The sequence below is a fragment of the Sarcophilus harrisii genome, chromosome 2, assembly GCF_902635505.1.
Source record: "Sarcophilus harrisii chromosome 2, mSarHar1.11, whole genome shotgun sequence".
Lineage (NCBI taxonomy): Eukaryota > Metazoa > Chordata > Mammalia > Dasyuromorphia > Dasyuridae > Sarcophilus > Sarcophilus harrisii.
In genome coordinates, this window is record NC_045427.1 from 307871465 (window position 1) to 307892283 (window position 20819).

General features: G+C 34.6%; 1 protein-coding gene across 8 annotated transcripts in view; it reads left to right on the forward strand.

The window, feature by feature from the left end:
• ZFYVE1 (zinc finger FYVE-type containing 1) overlaps positions 1–13723 on the forward strand; it is a 65083-nt gene extending 51360 nt beyond the window's left edge. For all 8 annotated transcript variants that reach the window (XM_031952567.1, XM_031952570.1, XM_031952571.1 and 5 more), the window contains 7 exons: positions 38–146; positions 725–822; positions 912–1029; positions 9057–9227; positions 9829–10009; positions 10531–10644; positions 11810–13723. In XM_031952567.1, coding sequence (XP_031808427.1) covers positions 38–146; positions 725–822; positions 912–1029; positions 9057–9227; positions 9829–10009; positions 10531–10644; positions 11810–12042 — 1024 coding nt within the window. In that variant the 3' untranslated portion in view covers positions 12043–13723. The remainder of the gene's footprint in view (positions 1–37; positions 147–724; positions 823–911; positions 1030–9056; positions 9228–9828; positions 10010–10530; positions 10645–11809) is intronic.
• The last annotated feature ends 7096 nt before the right edge of the window (positions 13724–20819 follow it).

Genomic DNA, 20819 nt, shown 5'->3' on the forward strand with positions numbered 1-20819 from the left:
CTTGCTTGTTGCATCACTGTTATTTTTTGGATCATAGGTCTGGATGTAAAAATAGCATGAATCATGGAAAAGAAGGAGTGCCTCATGAAGCAAAGAGCCGCTGTAGATACTCCCATCAGTATGATAACCGGGTTTATACCTGTAAAGTAAGTAACTGAGAGATTTTATTTTTTCTACAGGCATACTATTTTTTCTGTTCTCTGAGAGATTGAAGCTTGAAATAATCCACAAGCTATCTCTTATTCTATCTCAATGCTTTTGGAGTCAGAATTCCAAGTGTGTTGTAATGTTACTGGTACCTTTTGTCAGGTATTTTAGTGTTCATTTTCAGATGGGATTTTTTTAGACACTTTTTTTTCACTTTTATGTCCTCTAGATCTACAGTTTAGAGATTTGTCTTATGGCTGCATATTCACACACATCTTTAGCCATAATGTACTATTTTGTTTCATTTTATGTCGTCTAGATCAACAGTTCAGAGATTTTTCTTCTGGTTGCATATTCACACACAGTTTCTTTAGCCATAATATACTATCTAATCATTTTTAGACTTTATGTTCATGTTTATGCTTATGTTCTATTGATTAACTTCCAGAGAATTGGCATCTTTAAAAAAGTGGTCCTTTTTTTCTGACCAATATTTGATCCCAAATTTCATTAGTGTTCATGGGGGGCTGGGGTCTTCTCTATCCACAAGAAGCTGATGGAGTTCTATATGTTCCAGGCCTGCTATGAAAGAGGAAAGGAGGTCAGTGTGGTGCCTAAAACATCTGCTTCCACTGACTCCCCTTGGATGGGTCTTGCAAAATATGCATGGTCTGGGTAAGTAGAGGCAGCTAAGTTTCACATACTTCAGTATATACCCATCTCCTCTTTATGCCTATCTGGATTATTCTTTACCTCCATTACAGGTATGTGATTGAGTGTCCTAACTGTGGTGTGGTATATCGTAGTCGGCAGTACTGGTTTGGGAATCAAGATCCTGTGGACACAGTCGTAAGGACAGAAATTGAACATGTCTGGCCTGGAGTAAGTATTCTCTTTTTTCTTTTTTCTTCCTGGCTATCTAGTAATATACAAATGTGGCAGAAGATTATTTTTTGATGTCAGAATTAGTCATTAATACATTGGTAATGATGACTTCTGGTAAAGATTGTATTGTAAAAGATTGTGAAGGAGCCCTGTTCTTTAGCAAATCAGCAGATAACTGAAAAGGGCTCTAGATATATACCAATGATAAAGAAAACTGAAAAGGAACAGAAGCTCCTCCATCTAATCTAGGGTTCAAGGACTATACAAGTGCATAGCCAGACTGCTTGGAGATGTTAGCAGAAGCTCTGGTAAATAGGCCTGAAGCTTGGAAGATCTGAGAAAAGAGCAGTGATAAGGAATACTGCAAGCTTTGGTAAATAGGGCCAAAATCAGCAGGCACTTTGAATGTGGACGTTCCTGGTGAAGGGCAAGGGAGGTGGGGGAAATAGAATGAGGAGGAGTCAGAAATGAAAGTGAGATTTAATACTTTAGTACTGACAGTTAAGCCTAGTCAGAGAAAAAAAAGAAATTTAGGGAACATGTATATACAAAGAGAAAATAATTAATATGCCATTTTACAAACGATATGATTGTTTACATAGAGAACCTTAGGGATTCAACTAGAAATCAGTTAAGTAGTAAGCAATAAGATAATTTGGTGCTGGTAAGAAAAAAAAGTTTATCAGTGGGACAATCTAATAATTAATGTTACATAGTAATATAGTGTATGATAAATCCAGGGCTACTAGCTACTAGAAGATACTACTAAACACTATTTTTCATCAGAATTCCTGGAAAAAGTAGAACGCACTTTTAGCAGTAATTAGTTTTAGAGTAAGATTATGCTATATACTACAATACCCCTCATGGAAAAATGAATGAAATACCAAAGGGTATTTCGTGAAAATCCTACTATGAGGAGGAGAATTCTTAGCTAAACAAGGAATAGAGATTATCTAAAAAGATAAAAGGAATGGTTTTGATTAGCTTTAGTGCAAGTTGATGCATTGATTTAGAATGAGAAGGAAAACAATTTGGGAAGTTACCATTACAAATATCTCTTAAAGGTCTGTTAATCTAAGCTATTTAGAGAAATGATAAAAATGCATAAGAATACTGCCTTTCCTTAAAGGAGGGAAAGGGACATGGACCCCCTCATGTGCAAAAACGTTTGTAAGTAGCCCTTTTTGTAGTAGCAAGAAACTGGAAACTGAGTGTGGATGCTCAACAGTTGGAGAATGGCTGTGAATAACTTGTGATATGTGGATGTTATGGAATACTATTATTCTATAAGAAACAATCAGCAGAATGATTTTAAAAAGGCCTGGAGAGACTTAACTGATGCTAAGTGAAATGAGCAGAACCAGGAGATATCATTATACTCAACATCAGCAAGATTATGTAATGTTCAATTCTGACAGACATAGCATTTCTCAACAATGAGATAATGCAGACCAGTTCCAATGATCTTGTGATGAAGAGAGCCATATACACCCAGAGAGAAAATTGGGATCGGAGTGTGAATCACAACATAGCATTTTCACTCTTTTTGTTGTTGTTTGCTTGCATTTTATTTTCTTTCTCCTTTTTTTTCTTTTTTTGATTTGATTTTTCCTGTGCAACAGGATAATTGTATAAATATATATGCATATATTGGATTTAACATATATTTTTACCATGTTTAACATATATTGGATTACTTGCTATCTAGAGGAGAGGGGGGAAAATTGGAACATAAGGTTTTGCAAGGGTTAATGTTGAAAAAATTATCCATGTATATTTTGAAAATTAAAAAGCTTTAATAATAATAATAATAAAATAATAAACCATTCCCCAGTTGCAAGTTGGTCTATGGATATGAACAGGCCATTTTCAAATGAAATGGAAATTATAATGAACCATATGGGAAATAATGCTCCAATTCACTAATAAGGAAAATATTAAAAAAAATTTTTTTTTTTAAAGAAACACTTCACACCTCATGTCCATTAGATGAGATGGACAGATGAGCTTTGAGAAGCTTACAGTTTATTGGAGGAAACAACATGTGCATGTGTATTTTCTTAATTTTTTTATTTAATATTTTATTTTTGCTCAGTTACATGTAAAACAATTTTTAATATCTGTTAACTTTGAATTCCATATCTTTCCCTTCTTTTCCCTCCTTCCCCCCACATTGAGAAAGCACATGTGAGAAGTTATGTAAAATATTTCCATAAAAATAGTGATATTAGAATCTACTTTTACAGAGATCAGGAATAGAAATCTATTTATAGCAGCACTTTTTTGTTGTGGCAAAAATTTGGAAATGAAATAGGTGATGATTATTTGGGGAATTGACTGAACAATTTGTGTTACATAAATGTACTGGAATTTTATTATGCCTAAAGAAATGACCTTTATTATGAATCCAGAGAAATACAAAAAGATTTATATGGATTTATGCAAAGTATAGTGAACAGAATCGGAATATTTTAATAGATGATTACAGTAATGTAAGGGGAAATAACTCTGAGAAACATCAGAATTTTGAGTAAAATATCTACTGAAATCATGACTTCAAAAGACTGATAGATAGTACATCTATTGGTACTGAGGAGAAGAATTAAGGTACAGAACCAGATAGGCATTCTCAGTTATGGCCAATGCTGTGATCTCTTTTGCTTACCTCTGTGTGTGTGTGTGTGTGTGTGTGTGTGTGTAAATGTTGTGCTTTTTTCATTTATATCACTATCAGTCGTTGATAGTGATATAAATGAAAAAAGCCTCAGCAAAACATTTAAAAAAAAAGAACAATTTCAGTACTATGTAAATTGTTTGCAGAAATAGGGAAAATAGCGTCCACTCTTAATGAAATTTCTTTTATGTAACAAATACAATTTTTATACCTACACCAGGGAGAAATAACACAAAGAAAGAAAATATTAAACATATATAGTTTCTCTTAAAATATTAGTGAAGAAGCTACAACAAAATACTAAATATATTACCTATCAAGACTTGGGTGAATATATACCAGGAATTCAGAGCTGGTCCATTATTAGAAAAGTTAATACACAAACTTTCTAAATATCATAAAATTATCTGTTATCAGTAGATGCAGAACAAGTTTTTGACAAAATATACCAGCAACTTCATGTTTAAAACATTTAAGCACAGAAATAAATAGATCGTTCCTTAATGTGATAATAGTATTTAAAACTATTTTTTTTTTTTTTAACAGAATAAACACCGGAGGCTTTTCTGGTGAGATTTGAGATGATTTAAGTCAAGTAGACCATTTTCATCCCTCTTATTTTATTTTTGCTCTAGAAGAATTATTGATAATGGAAGACAAAAAGAAATTGTGAGAATAAATATAAGTGAAGTGGAAACAATTGCCACTTTTTGCAGTTTATTATTAGTATTGGTAAATTTAGAGATATTCAGCGAAAAAAGTTTAGTTGAAACAATAATTTAAATAAATATAGCAGGATATAAAATAACCTTTTTTCTTTCCTTCTTCCTCCTCCCTTGACCATATTAATTAGTCTTTCTGTTTATTCCCAGTGAAACTCAGTAGAAAGAGATTGAAAAAATAAATTCCTTTCAAAATAATGTTAGAACATATGATATATCTGCATCTACCAAGACATACATAGAAATTATATGAAAACAATTACAAAACTACTTGACACTGGTTAAAAAATAAAGAAATTGATTATTGAAACAAGTTAGATACACAGGTCCCAAAACTGATTCTTATAGCATGGTGTCCAATGAGCACAAGGACTCTTTTAACTCCTGGGTAAAGACTCGGTTCTCCTGAGAAAATTGGAAAGTAGTCTGGAGGGGAAAGATTTGACAAAGAAGGGGAATATAAAGTATCACAGCAGATAAAATAAACAATTTTGATTACATAAAATTGCAAGTTTTTTGTATTAACAACATTACTGTAGTTAAAAGGAAAATATCTAGCTGGGGAAAATTTTAGAGGAAAATTACACACACATACATATATGTGTGTAATTTTTTTTTTTGGAAGAAAATACCATATATTCTGGCAGTGTGCAAGTCATACACATTTTGGTACTGAAGGGTAATAAAAAATAATAGGGCAAATAAGCATCCAGTTGCATAAAAGTCCGATTTCTTCTCCAGATGCTTTGGACTTGACTTTCAATTTTCAGTGTAGCATTAAGGGAGCCATTAGGTCATATAATTTAAATAGACCCAATAGCTGTGATTTGAGTGTCACAAGCTGCCTAAATAAAAGTGTTTCTAGTCACTTCTATGAAGTATATGTAGCTTATATTTTGAAAGACCACATAAGACCCTATCTCTCCCCACTTTTTTCTCTTGACAGTGTCTGAATCATAAGTTGCAGAAGACTCAGCCACTGGCTGTGAATACCAGGCAACATCTGTTTCAGTAAAATGATCTGATATCACTCCTCTACAATAGAACCCATTTTCAATTTTTTCATATCTTTGGGAAGAACTGAAGTCATATTTTCACAGATTTTTAAAAGCCTATCTTTTTTTTTGTGGAACCAGCTTAAATTTTATATGGGAAATCTTTAAACACAACAACACATGGATATTGTTAATTTGTGTTTTTCTAAGTCAGTATTCTATGGCAACAATCCATTTATATTTTGGTTTGATACCAGTGCTTTAGGTTTTGGTTGAACAAAATGACTTCTCTTGTTGGATTTGACCTTAAGTGATTTTTTTTTTTTTTTAGCCTTTTTTTATAGAAATCTGTAATTTTAATTTTTGATGAGGCAATTGGGGTTAAGTGACTTGCCCCAAGGTCACACAACTAGTAGGTGTTAAATGTTTGAGGTTCCCCTAAGTTTAGGACTGCTACACCATCTAGCTTTGTCCCTTAGATTAAGGTTATAGTTACAAATAAATGAAAGTTATCATTACATAGCATTTTGCAAGGTACTTTATATATAGTAGAACATTCAATTCTTATATAACATCATAGTAGAAAAATAACGGAGGTGATGTTTGAAGGGTGGGAGGTGACATGAGAAAGATTTTTGATAGAAATCTGATATTCAAGTTGCCTAGGAAATTGATCCAAAAAATGTACAAGAGCCATTCCTCAGATAAATGAAGGAATAGTTCTCAATAGCTATTTTAAAATGTTTTGATGAGAGAAATGGAAATTTAAAGAAACTTGAGGTTTTGCCTGAAATCCATCAGATTGTCAAAGATATCAAAAAAGGAAAGTGATGATTGTAGAAGAGAAAGAACAGTTACACTAATGCATTGTTGATTAAAGCTGTGAATGGCGCTCTGATCATTCTGGAAAGTTAATTTGTAACAGTATCCAAAAAGTCATCAAACTATGCATACTTTTTGATCCCATTACCACTATTGTTGGCATATACCTTTTTACCTATATACCTTTATACCTGAGATTTTTTAAAAAGAGGGAGTCATACAAAGTAGGACAAAGTCATACAAAGGACTATAGCAATCTAGTGTTCCATAAACCCAAAGTCCCCAACTTTTGGCATAAAACAATTCACTATTTGACAAAAACTGCTGGGAAAAACTAGTGTAGCAGAAACTATGCATTGACCCACAACTTAACGCCATATATGCCAAGATAAGGTTGAAATGGGTTCATGATCTAGACAGTGATAATATCTGCAAATATCTAGACAGCTGATAATATCAGCAAATTAGAATAATAAAGGATAGTTTACCTCTCAGATTTATGGAAGAGAAAGGAATTTGTGACCAAAGAAAAACTAGAGGTCATCATTGATTACGTAATAGATAATTTTGATTATATTAAGTTTTTGTACAAAGAAAACTAATGCAGACAAAATTAGAAAGGAAGCAATAAACTGGGAAAACATTTTTGACATTCAAGGGTTCTTTCTAATAAAGGTCTCATTTCTAAAATCCATAGAGAATTGACTCAAATTTATAAGAATTCAAGCCATTCTCCAGTTGATAAATGGTCAGAATATGAATAGACAATTTTCAGATGAAGATTCATTTCTAATCATATGAAAAAGTGCTCTAAATCACTATTGATCAGAGAAATGCAAATTAAGACAGCTCTGATATACCACCACACACCTTTCAGATTGGCTAAGATGACAGGAAAAGATAATGATGAACGTTGAAGGGGGATGTGGGAAAGCTGAGATAATTATAATAGGAAGACAGACATAGTGATACCCTTTGAACTGAGATGCAGCCATTATGGAAAGTAATTTGGAACTGTACTCTCTTCACAAATTGTTAAATTGGGCATAACTTTTAACCCCTAGATAATGGCTAATGCTATCATATCCCAATGAGATTTTTTTTTAAAAGAGAGATAAGGCCTATGTGTTCAAAGATACATCTAATGCATTTTTTAAAATCTAAGAACTCAGCAACCATCAATTAGAGGGATGGCTAAACAAATGATGGCATATGAATGTAATGTGTGAAAAGAAAGAAAAAAAGTATTAATGAAACATTTTAAAAATACACAGAAGAGAGTAAAAGGAAGTTTTTTGGGGGGATGGACACAATTATGCAAAGCAGTATTGGAACTGCCATGTTAAACTTAATATATATTACAAGCCCCCCTTCCCCAACCAAGTTATATATGAGATCCATATCATGTTGCAACAACCTCTTACTATGTTTTTTCTTTGTATAAAAAAATGTTCTATTTTTCAGTTACCTATACCAAAATTTAAAAGTTTTAGAAATAAATGTTCATGACACATCATAGGTATGAATGACCCTTGAGAGCCTTCTTGTTTCTCTGTCCTTAAAGTTTTCTTTTGAATTCACAACATTAGAAGAAAACCTTTCTATTTATAAGGAAAGAATGAAATAGTTTAGAAACAAAAATTAAATCTAAACTTCTTTACCCATAGAAATATGATAGGTTGTAGCAACACTAAAATCTTAACTCTTTGGTTCTTCTACAAGGTGTTTCTTAAACTGAACCTTTATGTCTTAAGAGCTAATTGTTGCATCATATGTAGCATCACAATTCAAAGGATTTCTTTATTCTCTTTGAACACCTTTGCTTTCTGAGTTGATAGTTATACTTTTATCTCATTTCTAGAAACATTCTGCTTTTTGTTTCAGATTAGGCTCCTCTGAGGGCTGGATATTTTTCCTAGGGGCTCTTAACATCACCAAAACCTAAGATTGATAGTGATCTCTTCTTTAAGCCATCATCATCATAGGATATAGATTATATTCCCCAAAATGAATATCTTTGGTCAAGTCATTTAACCTCTTAAGTCTAAGCCTAATTTTTCCCATCCATAAAATGGGGATAATATTATCTACAATGCCCACATGCTAGGTTTGTTATGAGGATCAAATGAGATACTTTTTGGGTATTATTTTGCAATCTTCAAAAAGTACATGAATATCAGCTGCAATTATTGTTTTAAGGTTGAAATTTTTTTTTACAAGGATGAAACTGTTTTCCTATTGTGCTTATGTGCCTTCACGTTTGTAGTTTCTTCAGTAAAATGTTTCTTAAAGTATATTTTAATCCTTGTTTTACTTTAAATATACTAACCAATGTTTATATAGTGCTTGTATCTTTGTTTTTTTTTTTTTTGGTTTTTTTTTGTTTTTTTTTTGTTTTTTTTATTTAATAGCCTTTAATTTACAGGATATATACATGGGTAACTTTGTGCTTGTATCTTTGCAAAGTGCTTTACACTGGGTGGTATTCTATTGGTCCCGATTCCCTAGGTTGACGATATGTCTAATAAATTCAATAGATTTGACATTTGTATCAGAGTGTGGTGGTTTTTGGGCTATAAATCTTTCCAAAAAGTTTTGTGTTCATTAGAATGTAAATTCCTTTTGTGTAAAGACTGTTACATTCTTTATATTTGCATCCCCAGAATTTAAGCAGGTAGTAGTGTTAGATAATAAAATGTTTGCTGATTGATTTGTAAAGTTTAATTAATGACAAATATCCAGCTTATCAGAAGTATTAACTCCTTTCATTTGGAGGCATTTTTTCATTCTTTAATTTGTTTGTTTTAGACAGATGGATTTTTAAAGGACAACAACAATGCTGCCCAACGCCTGCTAGATGGGATGAACTTCATGGCACAGTCAGTATCTGAGCTGAGCCTTGGGCCCACAAAGGCAGTGACATCTTGGCTCACTGACCAGATTGCCCCTGCCTATTGGAGACCGAACTCCCAAATCCTGGTATGTAGTATCATCTGCACAGTCCCATCAACCATGTCATTTTATGTGCATTAAACTTTATACCATTTACCTGCTAGTTTATTGGGAGGAGCCAAGGAGATTTGTTTTTCCCTATCAAAATCTATAGCTTGGAGAGAGTACAGCAGTGTGAACTTAGACTACCAGGTTTTCTTTTCCTATTTTAATTTGGAGATTACAAGTTATGTATCCCCTGTGACTTTTGTTTCTCTGCTTAGAAGGGAGATAATTAATTTTGGTAAAAGGCACTAGAATCTCTGGGTTCAAGTAGTAGTTAGTTTAATTCTGTGGTATCTTAGTCTCCAAGAAATCTTTTTGGAAAATTGCCCCAATTTTGATTTAAAAAAAACTACTTATATTATTGTTTTGGGTGCATTACTACTACTCCATTCTCTCTTGGGAATAGTGTAGTTGTGCCAGGTGGGGTGAATGCCTGAGGTACCTACTTTTGAGAAGGAGATTCCCAGTTAATATTCATAGCTAAGTCAACCCTACGATGGCTCCATGGGATTTATTCTATGTATCATGCCCCTTTTACCTGAACTGATAGAAATGATCTTCTTTTTTGTTTTTGGGTTGTTAGAATTGCAACAAGTGTGCAACATCATTTAAAGATAATGACACCAAGCATCACTGCAGGGCCTGTGGGGAGGGCTTCTGTGACAGCTGTTCATCCAAGACACGGCCAGTACCTGAGCGGGGCTGGGGACCTGCACCTGTTCGAGTGTGTGACACCTGCTTTGATGCAAGAAACGTCCATTTAGGTAATGTGGGACAGTGGACCCCCAAGAACATAGTGGGAGGACCTTCTTCCTTTGGGCATTCTGGATTAGATATCTCCACACTGGTATACTCCCATACTAGACCACTTTTTTCAGTGTGATTCATATCTCTGGTTTTTGGCATTTCCTCTTCTCTGTGTTTATAGTACTATGGGTACCTTAGTCCTGGAAAGGCAGTATTATTTGTGGGAGAGAATCTTAAAGATATTTCTTTAGTACTCTTAAAGCAAAACATTTCTCTTTCATTTTGAATATAGGTTAATACATATTATAAGGGTATGGGATAACAAAACAGGACAGGTTTTACCCAATCTTTTATCCTCAGCTGATGGTATGCTCCAAACCTTATAGAATTGTATAGTAGTATGCTGGGAGAAGAATCTAGAAGTTTTTTTTTTCTTTCATATTTTATGCTTTCACAAGGAAACTGGTTATCTTCTATTGGAGATGAATGAGCATTTATCATTAGACTTCCTTTAATACAGAACTATTTTATCGTACAGATGTCCCGGAGGCACAGGTGGACGAAGAAGGTGGGACACTGATTGCCAGGAAGGTGGGCGAGGCAGTGCAAAATACTCTGGGAGCAGTAGTAACAGCCATCGACATACCATTAGGTGGGCATGGACAATTATTTACTCCAGCATGTTGTATTCCTAGCAAATTATCCATTCTTTTAGTCTTCTTTTTAAATTCAGTTTTATTTTCAGTTTTTCATTTTCCTTCTTCCCCTTTCCCCTCCTTAACCCATTGAGAAGGCAAGAAAAGCAAATAAATATAATCAGACTAAATTTCTGTTTTAGCTTTGCCCTTTACCCTCTCCAGAATAAAACCCAAATACTTCACTTTGTACTCTTTATCAGCTCCTTAACAGGAAGTAGTTAGTATCCAACTTCTTTTCAAGGGCATAGGTAATTATTAATTAAAGACTACATGCTAACCTTCATTTGGATGACAAATTGGTTAAACTTGTCTCTCAGGGATTTCTCTTTAAGTCTATTAGTGGTCTTGAGTTTAGTGGTTTCATGGTATCTCTAGGAAGCATATAATCACATCAGTAAAAGTTGCAAATCAGGACCATCATTTTTTGCTTAAAAGCTGGATTTTTGGAATTGAAATGTGTGTGCTATAATAAGACTTCAGATATGATAAACTAATACTGGAGACTAGAGTAGAGAATTGGAATTGTAAGAAACTTGATTTTTTTTTTCCCCAGTCATCACTGTGTTTGAGTCAGGATAGACTATTCTTGATTTTAACTAATGAGCTTGGAAACCTTTTTCAAGAGTTTATGACTTATTGGCCAGAGAGACAATTTATCTTTATCTTCACTTCCGGGAGTAACTGGGGCAATTAGGTGACATACTGGACAGAGTGCTGGGCCTTAAGTCAGAAAGACTCATCTTCCTAAATTCGAATTTGACTTCAGATATTCACTAACTTTGTAACCCTGGGCAGCCCACTTCTCCCTATTTGCCTCAGTTTCCTCATCTATAAAATGAACTGGAGAAGGAAATGCCAAGAAAACCCCAAATGGGATCATGAAGAGTCAGACATGACTGAAAAAACTCAGAGGTAAAATGAAAATATTTTTGGATCCTCTTATTTTTTTCCCCTCTGATAAAGTATACCATGGATCACTTGGTTTATAATGTTAGATGTTATGATGTTAGGGGACGTGTTTGTGCCAACCAAGTACCTTGTGTGAAGGTACCATAGCCTGGGTGCTGACTTGAGTCTTGTCCTATGATGGTTCTAACCATAATTCTTTCTCCATTGTAGGTCTTGTGAAAGATGCTGCCAGACCAGCCTATTGGGTGCCTGACCATGAGATTCTGCACTGCCACAATTGTCGAAAGGAATTCAGCATAAAACTTTCCAAACATCACTGCCGGGCCTGTGGCCAAGGCTTCTGCGATGAGTGTTCCCATGACCGCCGAGCCGTCCCCTCTCGAGGCTGGGACCACCCAGTTCGAGTCTGCTTTAACTGCAATAAAAAGCCTGGTGATCTTTAACGCCAGCTCCCGCTCCAGGTCCTTCACAATTCCTTAGGTTCTCAGGGTTAGAAACAAATCTTTTTGGGGGTCTTCCCCTCCTTGACCTGGTAGCCTATTGTAGTGTGTGCCCTCTTTCCTAGATATTCTTGGGGCTCTACCACCTCCATATGAGAGGCTGTGTCAAGCTGGGGGTGAATATATCAAATCAGGGCTGAAGGCCTAAATCCCTCGGGGTGGGGGGACTGGGCAGCTCATTTTAAAGGTGAGTGAACCAGAATCCGTTGCATTTTATTCCAGTTTAAAAATAAAATATAAATACATATATCTATAATTATAAATAAATATATATATAAATACAAAGATATTGAGTGCTAAGGATGCAGTTGGCTACTGAATCCTTAATACAAGTTACCGGCGCAGGGAAAACTGGTAGCAAGAGTTCTTCCCTGCGAGGCTGGGCTAGGTCCAAAGCCATTGCATTGCTTGTTAGCCTTTTGCTTGTTCTCTTAAAGCATTTAAAAGCCTTTCTTTCCTTCCTATCTCATCTTCCTCACTTAAAGGGTAGACTCCTCCAGCTGCTATGGAGACTAAGGCTTTATGGTATAATAATGCTTTGGACAGCAGTATGGGGACTTCTATCCTTTGGTGTTCAGGAGGACTTAAATTTAATTTCCCTGGCTAAGCCTGTTTCAGTCAGGAACCACCTACCTTCAAGTGCAGGTCACTGGAATCAATGGTGGGTGAGGGGCTGTGGTTTTGGAATTAGGTTTCAGCCTCCAGGAAAGTTAGGGTATGGGTATCAGGCCACCTCCTGTATTTGAGAGCACAGGAAGAAGATATGTTCTCCTCTGCTCCTTTTTAAAAAAGGTATCTTTACTTACTGTTGGGGTTTTTGTCTAGGCTTTTCTAAGATGCAGGGGACCCTTCTCCAAAATTTAGCACCTGGGTACCTTCCCTCACCTACCTACTTCTCCTTAAAGCCTGTGACTTTACTTCCAAGTATTGCCCTAGGATTTAATGCTTGTTTTAAAGTGTCTTATTCTTGGTTCCCAAAACATGAGCCCTCTAATTATTAGAGGGATGACCATGAGTAATCTTCCAGGGACAAAGAGCACAAATTGGACTGTTAAAAGTTTTATTAAAACATATATATATCTATATGTGTATATACATATTCATATATATATATACACACACACACATACATACATGTATATATGTTACAACAGAGCACATAAGAAAACAAAATTCCATCATCTCTTCAGTCCTTGCAAGAGAATTCAAATGGACTTCTATTTATCAAGGTACTAGACTTCCATCCCTAACCATGAGGTGACTGGAAAGAGACTGTGCTAAAATAATCTTCCGTGGTGGATTTTATCTTCTATGGCCAAAAACTAATTAAAAAGCAACAAAATTCTGGACTGAACTAAATGGAAAGTTTGCCCCTTAATGATGGAGAGAGAGAAAGAATGAGAGAGAGAGAGAGAGACTGTGTGTGTGTGTGTGTGTGTGTGTGTGTGTGTGTTTGTATTTTGGAGAGGGCATCCTATTTGACAGTTCATGATCATGGGTAGCCAGAATTGGGTCCCACTCAGAGACCTGTTCCCTTACTGTCTTATAGCACAGTGGCTAAAGCCCTCCTTCTAGAACTGTATATTATTAAATTAACTATTATAAAGGAATATTCCTTCTGAAATGTGAGCTGTCCTTTTTTTCTTCCCTAATCCCTTATAAAGAATAATTAACACACACTTCTGCATCCCAGTTGTTGGGGAAACAGTTACTGGCTGTATCAAAAACAAAAAAAGGTAGGAATATCATTTCTGTGAGAATATCAGTTTGGTAAATTTACTTTCTCTCTCCTAATCCTTTCAAATTTTCTTATTTTTCAGCAGGTTAGATGTATTATCTGCCATGAATGGGTGGTGAGGCATTTACATAGTTTTAAAAGATAAAGTGTGAAGGGTAGCTTTAGTTTGTTTTAACTGGCATAAGCCTTTGTTTTTGGTGATATGAGTAAGTACTTAACCATTTCAATACACAGTATTGTGTATTCGAATGTTATTTTTTTCATAACATGTTTACTCTCAGGTTTTCTCTTAGACTTTTAATTTCTTGTATAATGTGCATGTAAAATCATACTTGTATCTTCCTCATATCCAACTCTGGTCAGTTTATTTTCTTTCTTGGAGCCATGACTATGCTCATTTTTTTCCTTTGTCATATCTGTTTTCTCCCCTCCATTGTTCTCATTTTGCATATTTGGCTCTCTTCCCTTTTTTGCAGGAGTGGGAAGGGAAGATTATGGCATGAGGCAGAAGATAAAAGTAGTCTAAAAGATTAGACATAGTAGAAGAACCAAAATTTAAGAATACCTTCAAGTACCAAGCTGTATCAATTGATGCAATGTATTTTTTAATCCCAAAGTGGGGGAGGGACAATAAACATTTATTAAGTAACTAGGTGCCAGGTACTACTAAGTATGAACATTATCTGACTTAATCTTTATTGTTGGTGCTATTATTATTGCCATTTTGCAGATGAGGTAATTGAGACAAATGGATTAAGTAATTTAGCCAGTGTCACACTGCTAGAAAGTTTGTGTCTGAGGCTGGATTTTAAGTCAGGTCTTCCTGACTTAAGGCCCAGCACTCTATGTGCCTTGACAACAACTGCCTTTCTTTGCCAAGGCAAAGAAAATGGAAGTATAGGATGAAAATTATTTCTGAGTAAAATCATAATATTTTTACATGATGTGCCTAATTATTCTAGGTAAGCATTTGGCATGCCTTTTCCCCAAAGTAATGGATGTATAGCTTGAAGACAGGACTTTGAAGGGTCCTGGCACAATGGATGGTGTGTTAGGCCCGAGTCAGGAAGACTCATCTTCCCAGTTTCAAATCTAACCAGATTTAATAGCTGCCTGGGCAAGTCATTTCACCCTGTTTGCCTCAGTTTCTTCATCTGTAAAATGAGCTAGAGAAGGAAACTCCAAACCACTCCTATATCTGCCAAGAAAACCCCAAAGGGTCATGAACAACCAAATAACAACAAAAAGCATTTGTATACACATGTGATTGTTCTAGCAGGGGGGTTCTTAACCTGTGGTCTCTATATAAAGATTTTAGAGCTTTTATTAAGTTAGGTGGGGGGGCGGGAGGAATGACACTTATTTTTTTTACTAATCTGTAATTAAAATTTAGCATTTCCTTCAATTTTGAATGTAGTCAAACATTTTTCTCAGAAGAGGCCTATAGGCTTCAACAGGCTGCCAAGATAGCACGTAGAACTAAATAAATTAAGAACCCTGGTCTAATTAGATAATTAACAGTATCTCTAGCCATAAACTTTGGTTTGAAGTATAAGGTAATGTAGAAAATGATTCTCTCTGCTTAAGTCGGAGCAACATAGAGAATAGAAAAGTACATCCTATTGTGAAATCTTTGTAAGTTCTTTTTTGACTTCCTTTTTCTACCTTTACCCAGACTCAACAGAGAATGACATACAAAGATTTTTGATAAACTGATGGTTTAAAAGATTCTTCCATAGATGGAAGCCATGTTTGCTAAGTACTAGATTATTTATTTAGACTTTATTTGGAGTTTTTTTCAGTCAGTGGCTGACTAAATGGTTTCCTAAGCAATAGGACTCAAAGGACTCTCATCACCTTATCCCCTGTGTGGAGTTGGAAGCTTGGGGAATCTTTATAGTGCTATAGTTAAACTATATAGCAAAGACCCTTTTCCTAACATGGCAGCTACAAATACATCACTTTGGCTTAATCAGTTGAACCTCTTTTAATTAAAGCTTCAATTGCATATGCTAATGGCTAATGTGTGACTGTCTAAAGCAAAGTAATTTATTTAACTAGCAAGTTGAAATTAACAGAAAATTGTACTAAAAAGGATTACTACTTGGGAATTTATGAAGAGTTATGACACTTTTATATATATGTGACATCACTACAAGATATTCTAATAGCAACTGACATCATCTTTTTTCTAATCTCTTACCTCCCCTTCTTCTACCCCTCGCCCCCCAAAAAAGAAACCCACTACATTTGCAAAGTTATTCCAACTTGATAAACAGTCTCTTCTGCAACATTCATTAATTTTATAAACCTTTGTATTACTTGGTCTACCAATAAAAAGAGCCTACTAATACCTAAGGAGGTTATCAGTTCCACTTTTGGACAACTTCTTCCATTAACTTTAAAACTCCACAGCTCGAGTTTATTGCTCTAGGAACAAATAGAATCTAATCACTTCCATGTGATCACTGATCTCTCTAAATGTTGTGACTAATTTAGACTTCAAACAGTTTAGCTAATAAACCCTTTAACTCTAGATTTTAAGAGATTTCTTCTTAATATCCCACACTTGAGATATTGATAAAACTGTTCTTCCTCTTTCAATATCTTTCCTCATATTTTAATTTTCAAATCAGTAGCAACATGAGATACTCAGACCTCTATATGGTGCTTTAACGTTGGAAAATCATCCTTAAATGGCCTATTATGTGCATTGTTTTATTTTTCTCCTTTTATTTCATGTTATCCTCATGTAAAAATTTCCTTTGGATAGTTTTTCATACTTAGTGGAAAATTTGGCTCTAGTTTTTGAAAGACTTGGGAGAAAGGATTTTGATGTACAAAATTATTTGTAGTGGCAAAGAATTGGAAATTGAGGAAAAGTCTATCAATTGGGGAATGGTTGAACAAATTGTATATGAATGTAATTGAATACTCTTGTGATCTAAGACATGATGAACAGGCAGAGTTCAGAAAACCCAGAAAAACTTATATCCACTAATGCTGAGTGAATTGAGCACAACTGGGAGAACAACATTGTATATATAGTAACAACAGCATTGTGCAGTGATCGAATATGATTAATTGATTTAACCTCTTCTCAGCAATGCAGTGATTCCAGAAGACTCATGATGGAAAATGCTGTCCACATCCAGAGAAAGAACTATGGAGTCTGAATGCAGATTTAAGCATATTATTTTCACTTTAGGTTTTTTTTTTTCCCCCTTTTCCTTTTCCTTTTCTTTTTCTTTTCTTTCGTTCTTTTTTTTTTTTTTTTTTCTTTTTTGTTGTGGCTTTTCCCTTTTCTTCTGTTTCTTCTTTCACAGCATGACTAATGTGGAGATGTTTACATGGTTGCACATGTATAACCTGTAATCAGCTTGCTTTCTTGGGGGCAAAGGATGGGAAGGAGGGAGGGGAAAAAATTTGAAATTCAATCTTAAAAAACAAATGTTGAAAATGATCTTTACATGTCATTGGAAAAATAAAATAAAATACTATTTATCCCCCAAAAAATTAAAATAAAAATGACTTGTGAGAGAATAACTTTTGAGAATCCCAGGAAAAGATGGGTGTAAAAAGTTTTTTATTGGGACTCTTTCTCAAACTCCTTACTTAATAGTACACCTAATTAACTCCCTGAAATTCAGAAAACTTAAGTGACAAAAACCTGAATCTACTACAAAGTGATGAAAGACGAAAAATATAACTGAAAATTGGCTGAGAGCTTCCACTCATCCCAACATTCTCCACTGTGCTCCCAAAACTAGGTTGCATGTTGGCCCAGAGCTATACTGTGGTCATCATTTTGCTATAGTTTTAAGCATCCTACTTTTATAGTTAACTAATGATAATATCCCAAGAGGAAATCCTATTACTAGAAGAACTGAACCTCATGAACCAGACCAATTCTATGTCCTGGAGAAGGAAAAGGTGCATTTGAGGAACTCTGTGGGGAAGGGAAGAGAACAGAAACAGTAAACTATTACAAAATTACAAAATAACAGAACAGAAGGAAACTGGCAGCAATAGGATTGACTAGATATGAAGAAGTGCCACAGGAAAAACTGCTCAGCATTCCTCAGCAGTGTTGTGAATAATTTCCTCCACCCCTTAAGACTAGCCTGAAGGCAATTTTAGGGACCAAAGAAAAACCTGTGTAGTAAAGGTAGAATAACCCAGACAAATGGTAAGAGTAATTAATGGTGGAATACACCTTTACTACAATGGCCCCTTGAATTCTTGGAACGGTATCTCAGGCAGCTGAGAACACGTTGAGAGATTTACTACGTTGGGGAGATCTGACAGAACAGAACAGACAGCGAAGAGTGGTCATGGGCACCTGGTTTTTTGAAGACAAGGAATTAAAGAAGTACATTTTTTGCAAGGTTACTTTAGGAAAATAGACAAAATTGAGAAGTGAACCCATGATTGTGTTCCAACTCGGAAAACAAATGCTTGACGACAAAACTGACTCAGTATCCGAAGGAAGGTAAAGTAGCTCGATAAATGAATTAGAGTGGAACAACTCCTACTAAATTGTTTTAGAAAAGCAACCAAAGGATTAAATAATGTCAAAAGAACTAGAACTGAAATTAGAACTCTTTAAGGAACAAAAACACTACCCAGAGATTAGAGAGAATTTGGTACAAATTCCAGCACTCTAGTGCAGGATAATAATTGGAAACAAAAATGCCTATTGATTGGAAATACAAAAATTGCAGTGGTACATGAATGTTAAGTAAAGTTACTGTACTACAAGAAATGATGCATATGATGAATATAGAGATTTATTGAAATAATTAGATGAATTGTTGCAATGATGTAAATGCCAAGAAAACAAAATAAAATATGCACAATTATTGCAACAATTTAAGTGGAAATAACTACTACAAAATAAAAAATGTGGAAAAATTACAAAGAACAAGCATGTCGCCAAAGAAGAGATGTTCCTACCCCATTCCTTTACGTGAAAGGTCCATGGGTGGAATATTGGCCTTATTTTCAAATTTTTTCAACATATTGATCAGTTTTACTGACTTTTTTCCTTTCTGCTTTTCTATATACACACTAACATACAGTGACATATAATTATTCCTAATAAATGGAATGACTCAATGGGGAGGGAAGGGAAACAGAAAATTTTAAAATGAATAAAACAATTTTTTAAAATTGTAGAATTGGAATGGATAAATGCACAGACATAAGAGTAAATATTGGAAGGATGTGTGAGTACTTTTCAAGACAGGGGTGGTGAACTTGAAGATGCAAAAAAGATTTTTAGTTCTTCCAGAAAAACATGAAAAAGAACTTGAATGTTGTACATCAAGAAACATTGCAGAAAAGATGCCCCAGAACATTTGAAGCAGATGGCAAAATTGAATGGAGACAGTTTACTATTTTCTCAGCAGTTCATGGAACTTATACAAAAATTGACCATGTATTAGGACATAAAAACCTCTATATCAAATGCAAAAAGGCAGAAATAGTAAATGCATGATCATGATACAATAAAAAACACATGCCATAAAAGGCCAGGAAAAATAGACCAAAATTGGAAACTAAATCTAATCGTAAAGAATGAATGGGTAAAACAAATCATAGACAATAACTTTATCCAAGAGAATGACAATAATGAAACATACCAAAATTTGTGGGATACAGCCAAAGCAATTATGGGAAATTTTACATCTCTAGATGTAAAATAAAGAGATCAATGAATTGGACTTACAGCAGATAGCAAAGTTCAAATAGAGGGAATCTACAGAAGCCCAAAACTGAAATCAGAAAGAAATAGAATGAAATTTCAGAACTTCATAAGGAACAACTATTGTAGGAAGCAAAGTGGCCCTTTCATAGTACAAGCAGGAAAAATAACAGGATTAATCAGTGGACATTATAAAATCAGGAAAAACAAGTATATGTTATTTTGAAGAGCAAAAGACATCAATTCCGACATCACAGCAGTATTTATTCTGCTAAGGCTAAATATCAATGAATAGGTCTGAAATTCAGCAAAAAAGGAAAGAATTGAACTCAGAAATGAGCAGGGTATTCAATGTAAATCGATTGAACAAAATTAAAAACAAAACAGTAAAAATCAGGGTAGTATTTTTTTTATCTGACATGTTAGTGTGATAGAGGGCAAATAAAATTGATAGACTAAAGATCTGAGGAAAAAAGCATCACAAAAATCAAAGTGAATGATGGAAATTTTTTTTAATGTAGTCTTTTTTTTAATAAATTAAAAAATTAATTTAAAAAATTCTCCAAACTTAACTTACAGATAAATTAGGAATGAAAATTTCTATATTACATGATAAGAACTTCTATTTGCAATACAGCTATCCGCAATAAGATATTCCTTTATAATAACGTAGGTTGTAAATTAGGTGTCTCCTTATCAATAGCCATTTAACACGTCATTAAATTGCTTTATTATATATTTTAAAATTATTACTCATCAACCTAGTATATTTTCAACTGCAGTATTATATAAAGCAAGAAACACAACATAAAAGATTTTGGAAGCTCTGAAAATGTGTGAGTGATTAGGGGGGAAATTTTTCATCAAAATAAAAAAGATACTATTTTGGGGGTGGGACAGATGTAAGGAGGCTCAGGTAATGATTGGTCAGAATTTGAGAGTAGTGGCATGTGAGTACTTTCTAGTTTCTTCCCTCTGATTTAGGGAAGGTAAAGATAGAACCATAGGGCAGACCATAGACAGAAGAGTAGGAGATGGCTTTAGTCAGCAGAAAGGAAACAGTCTGTCAAAGCAGAGTGAGATAAGGGTCTTGGGGAGGAGGGATTGAATATTTTGAGATAATTCTATAAGATAGGGAAGGTTGTATATGAATGCAATCCAAATGTGGATTTGGAGCTAAAAACTGGTTAAATTCTTAATTGATTACCCCTTGAGGCAAGTCACTTATTACTTCCTTGGCCTCAATTTCCTCAGCTGAACAGTGAGGGGATTGGA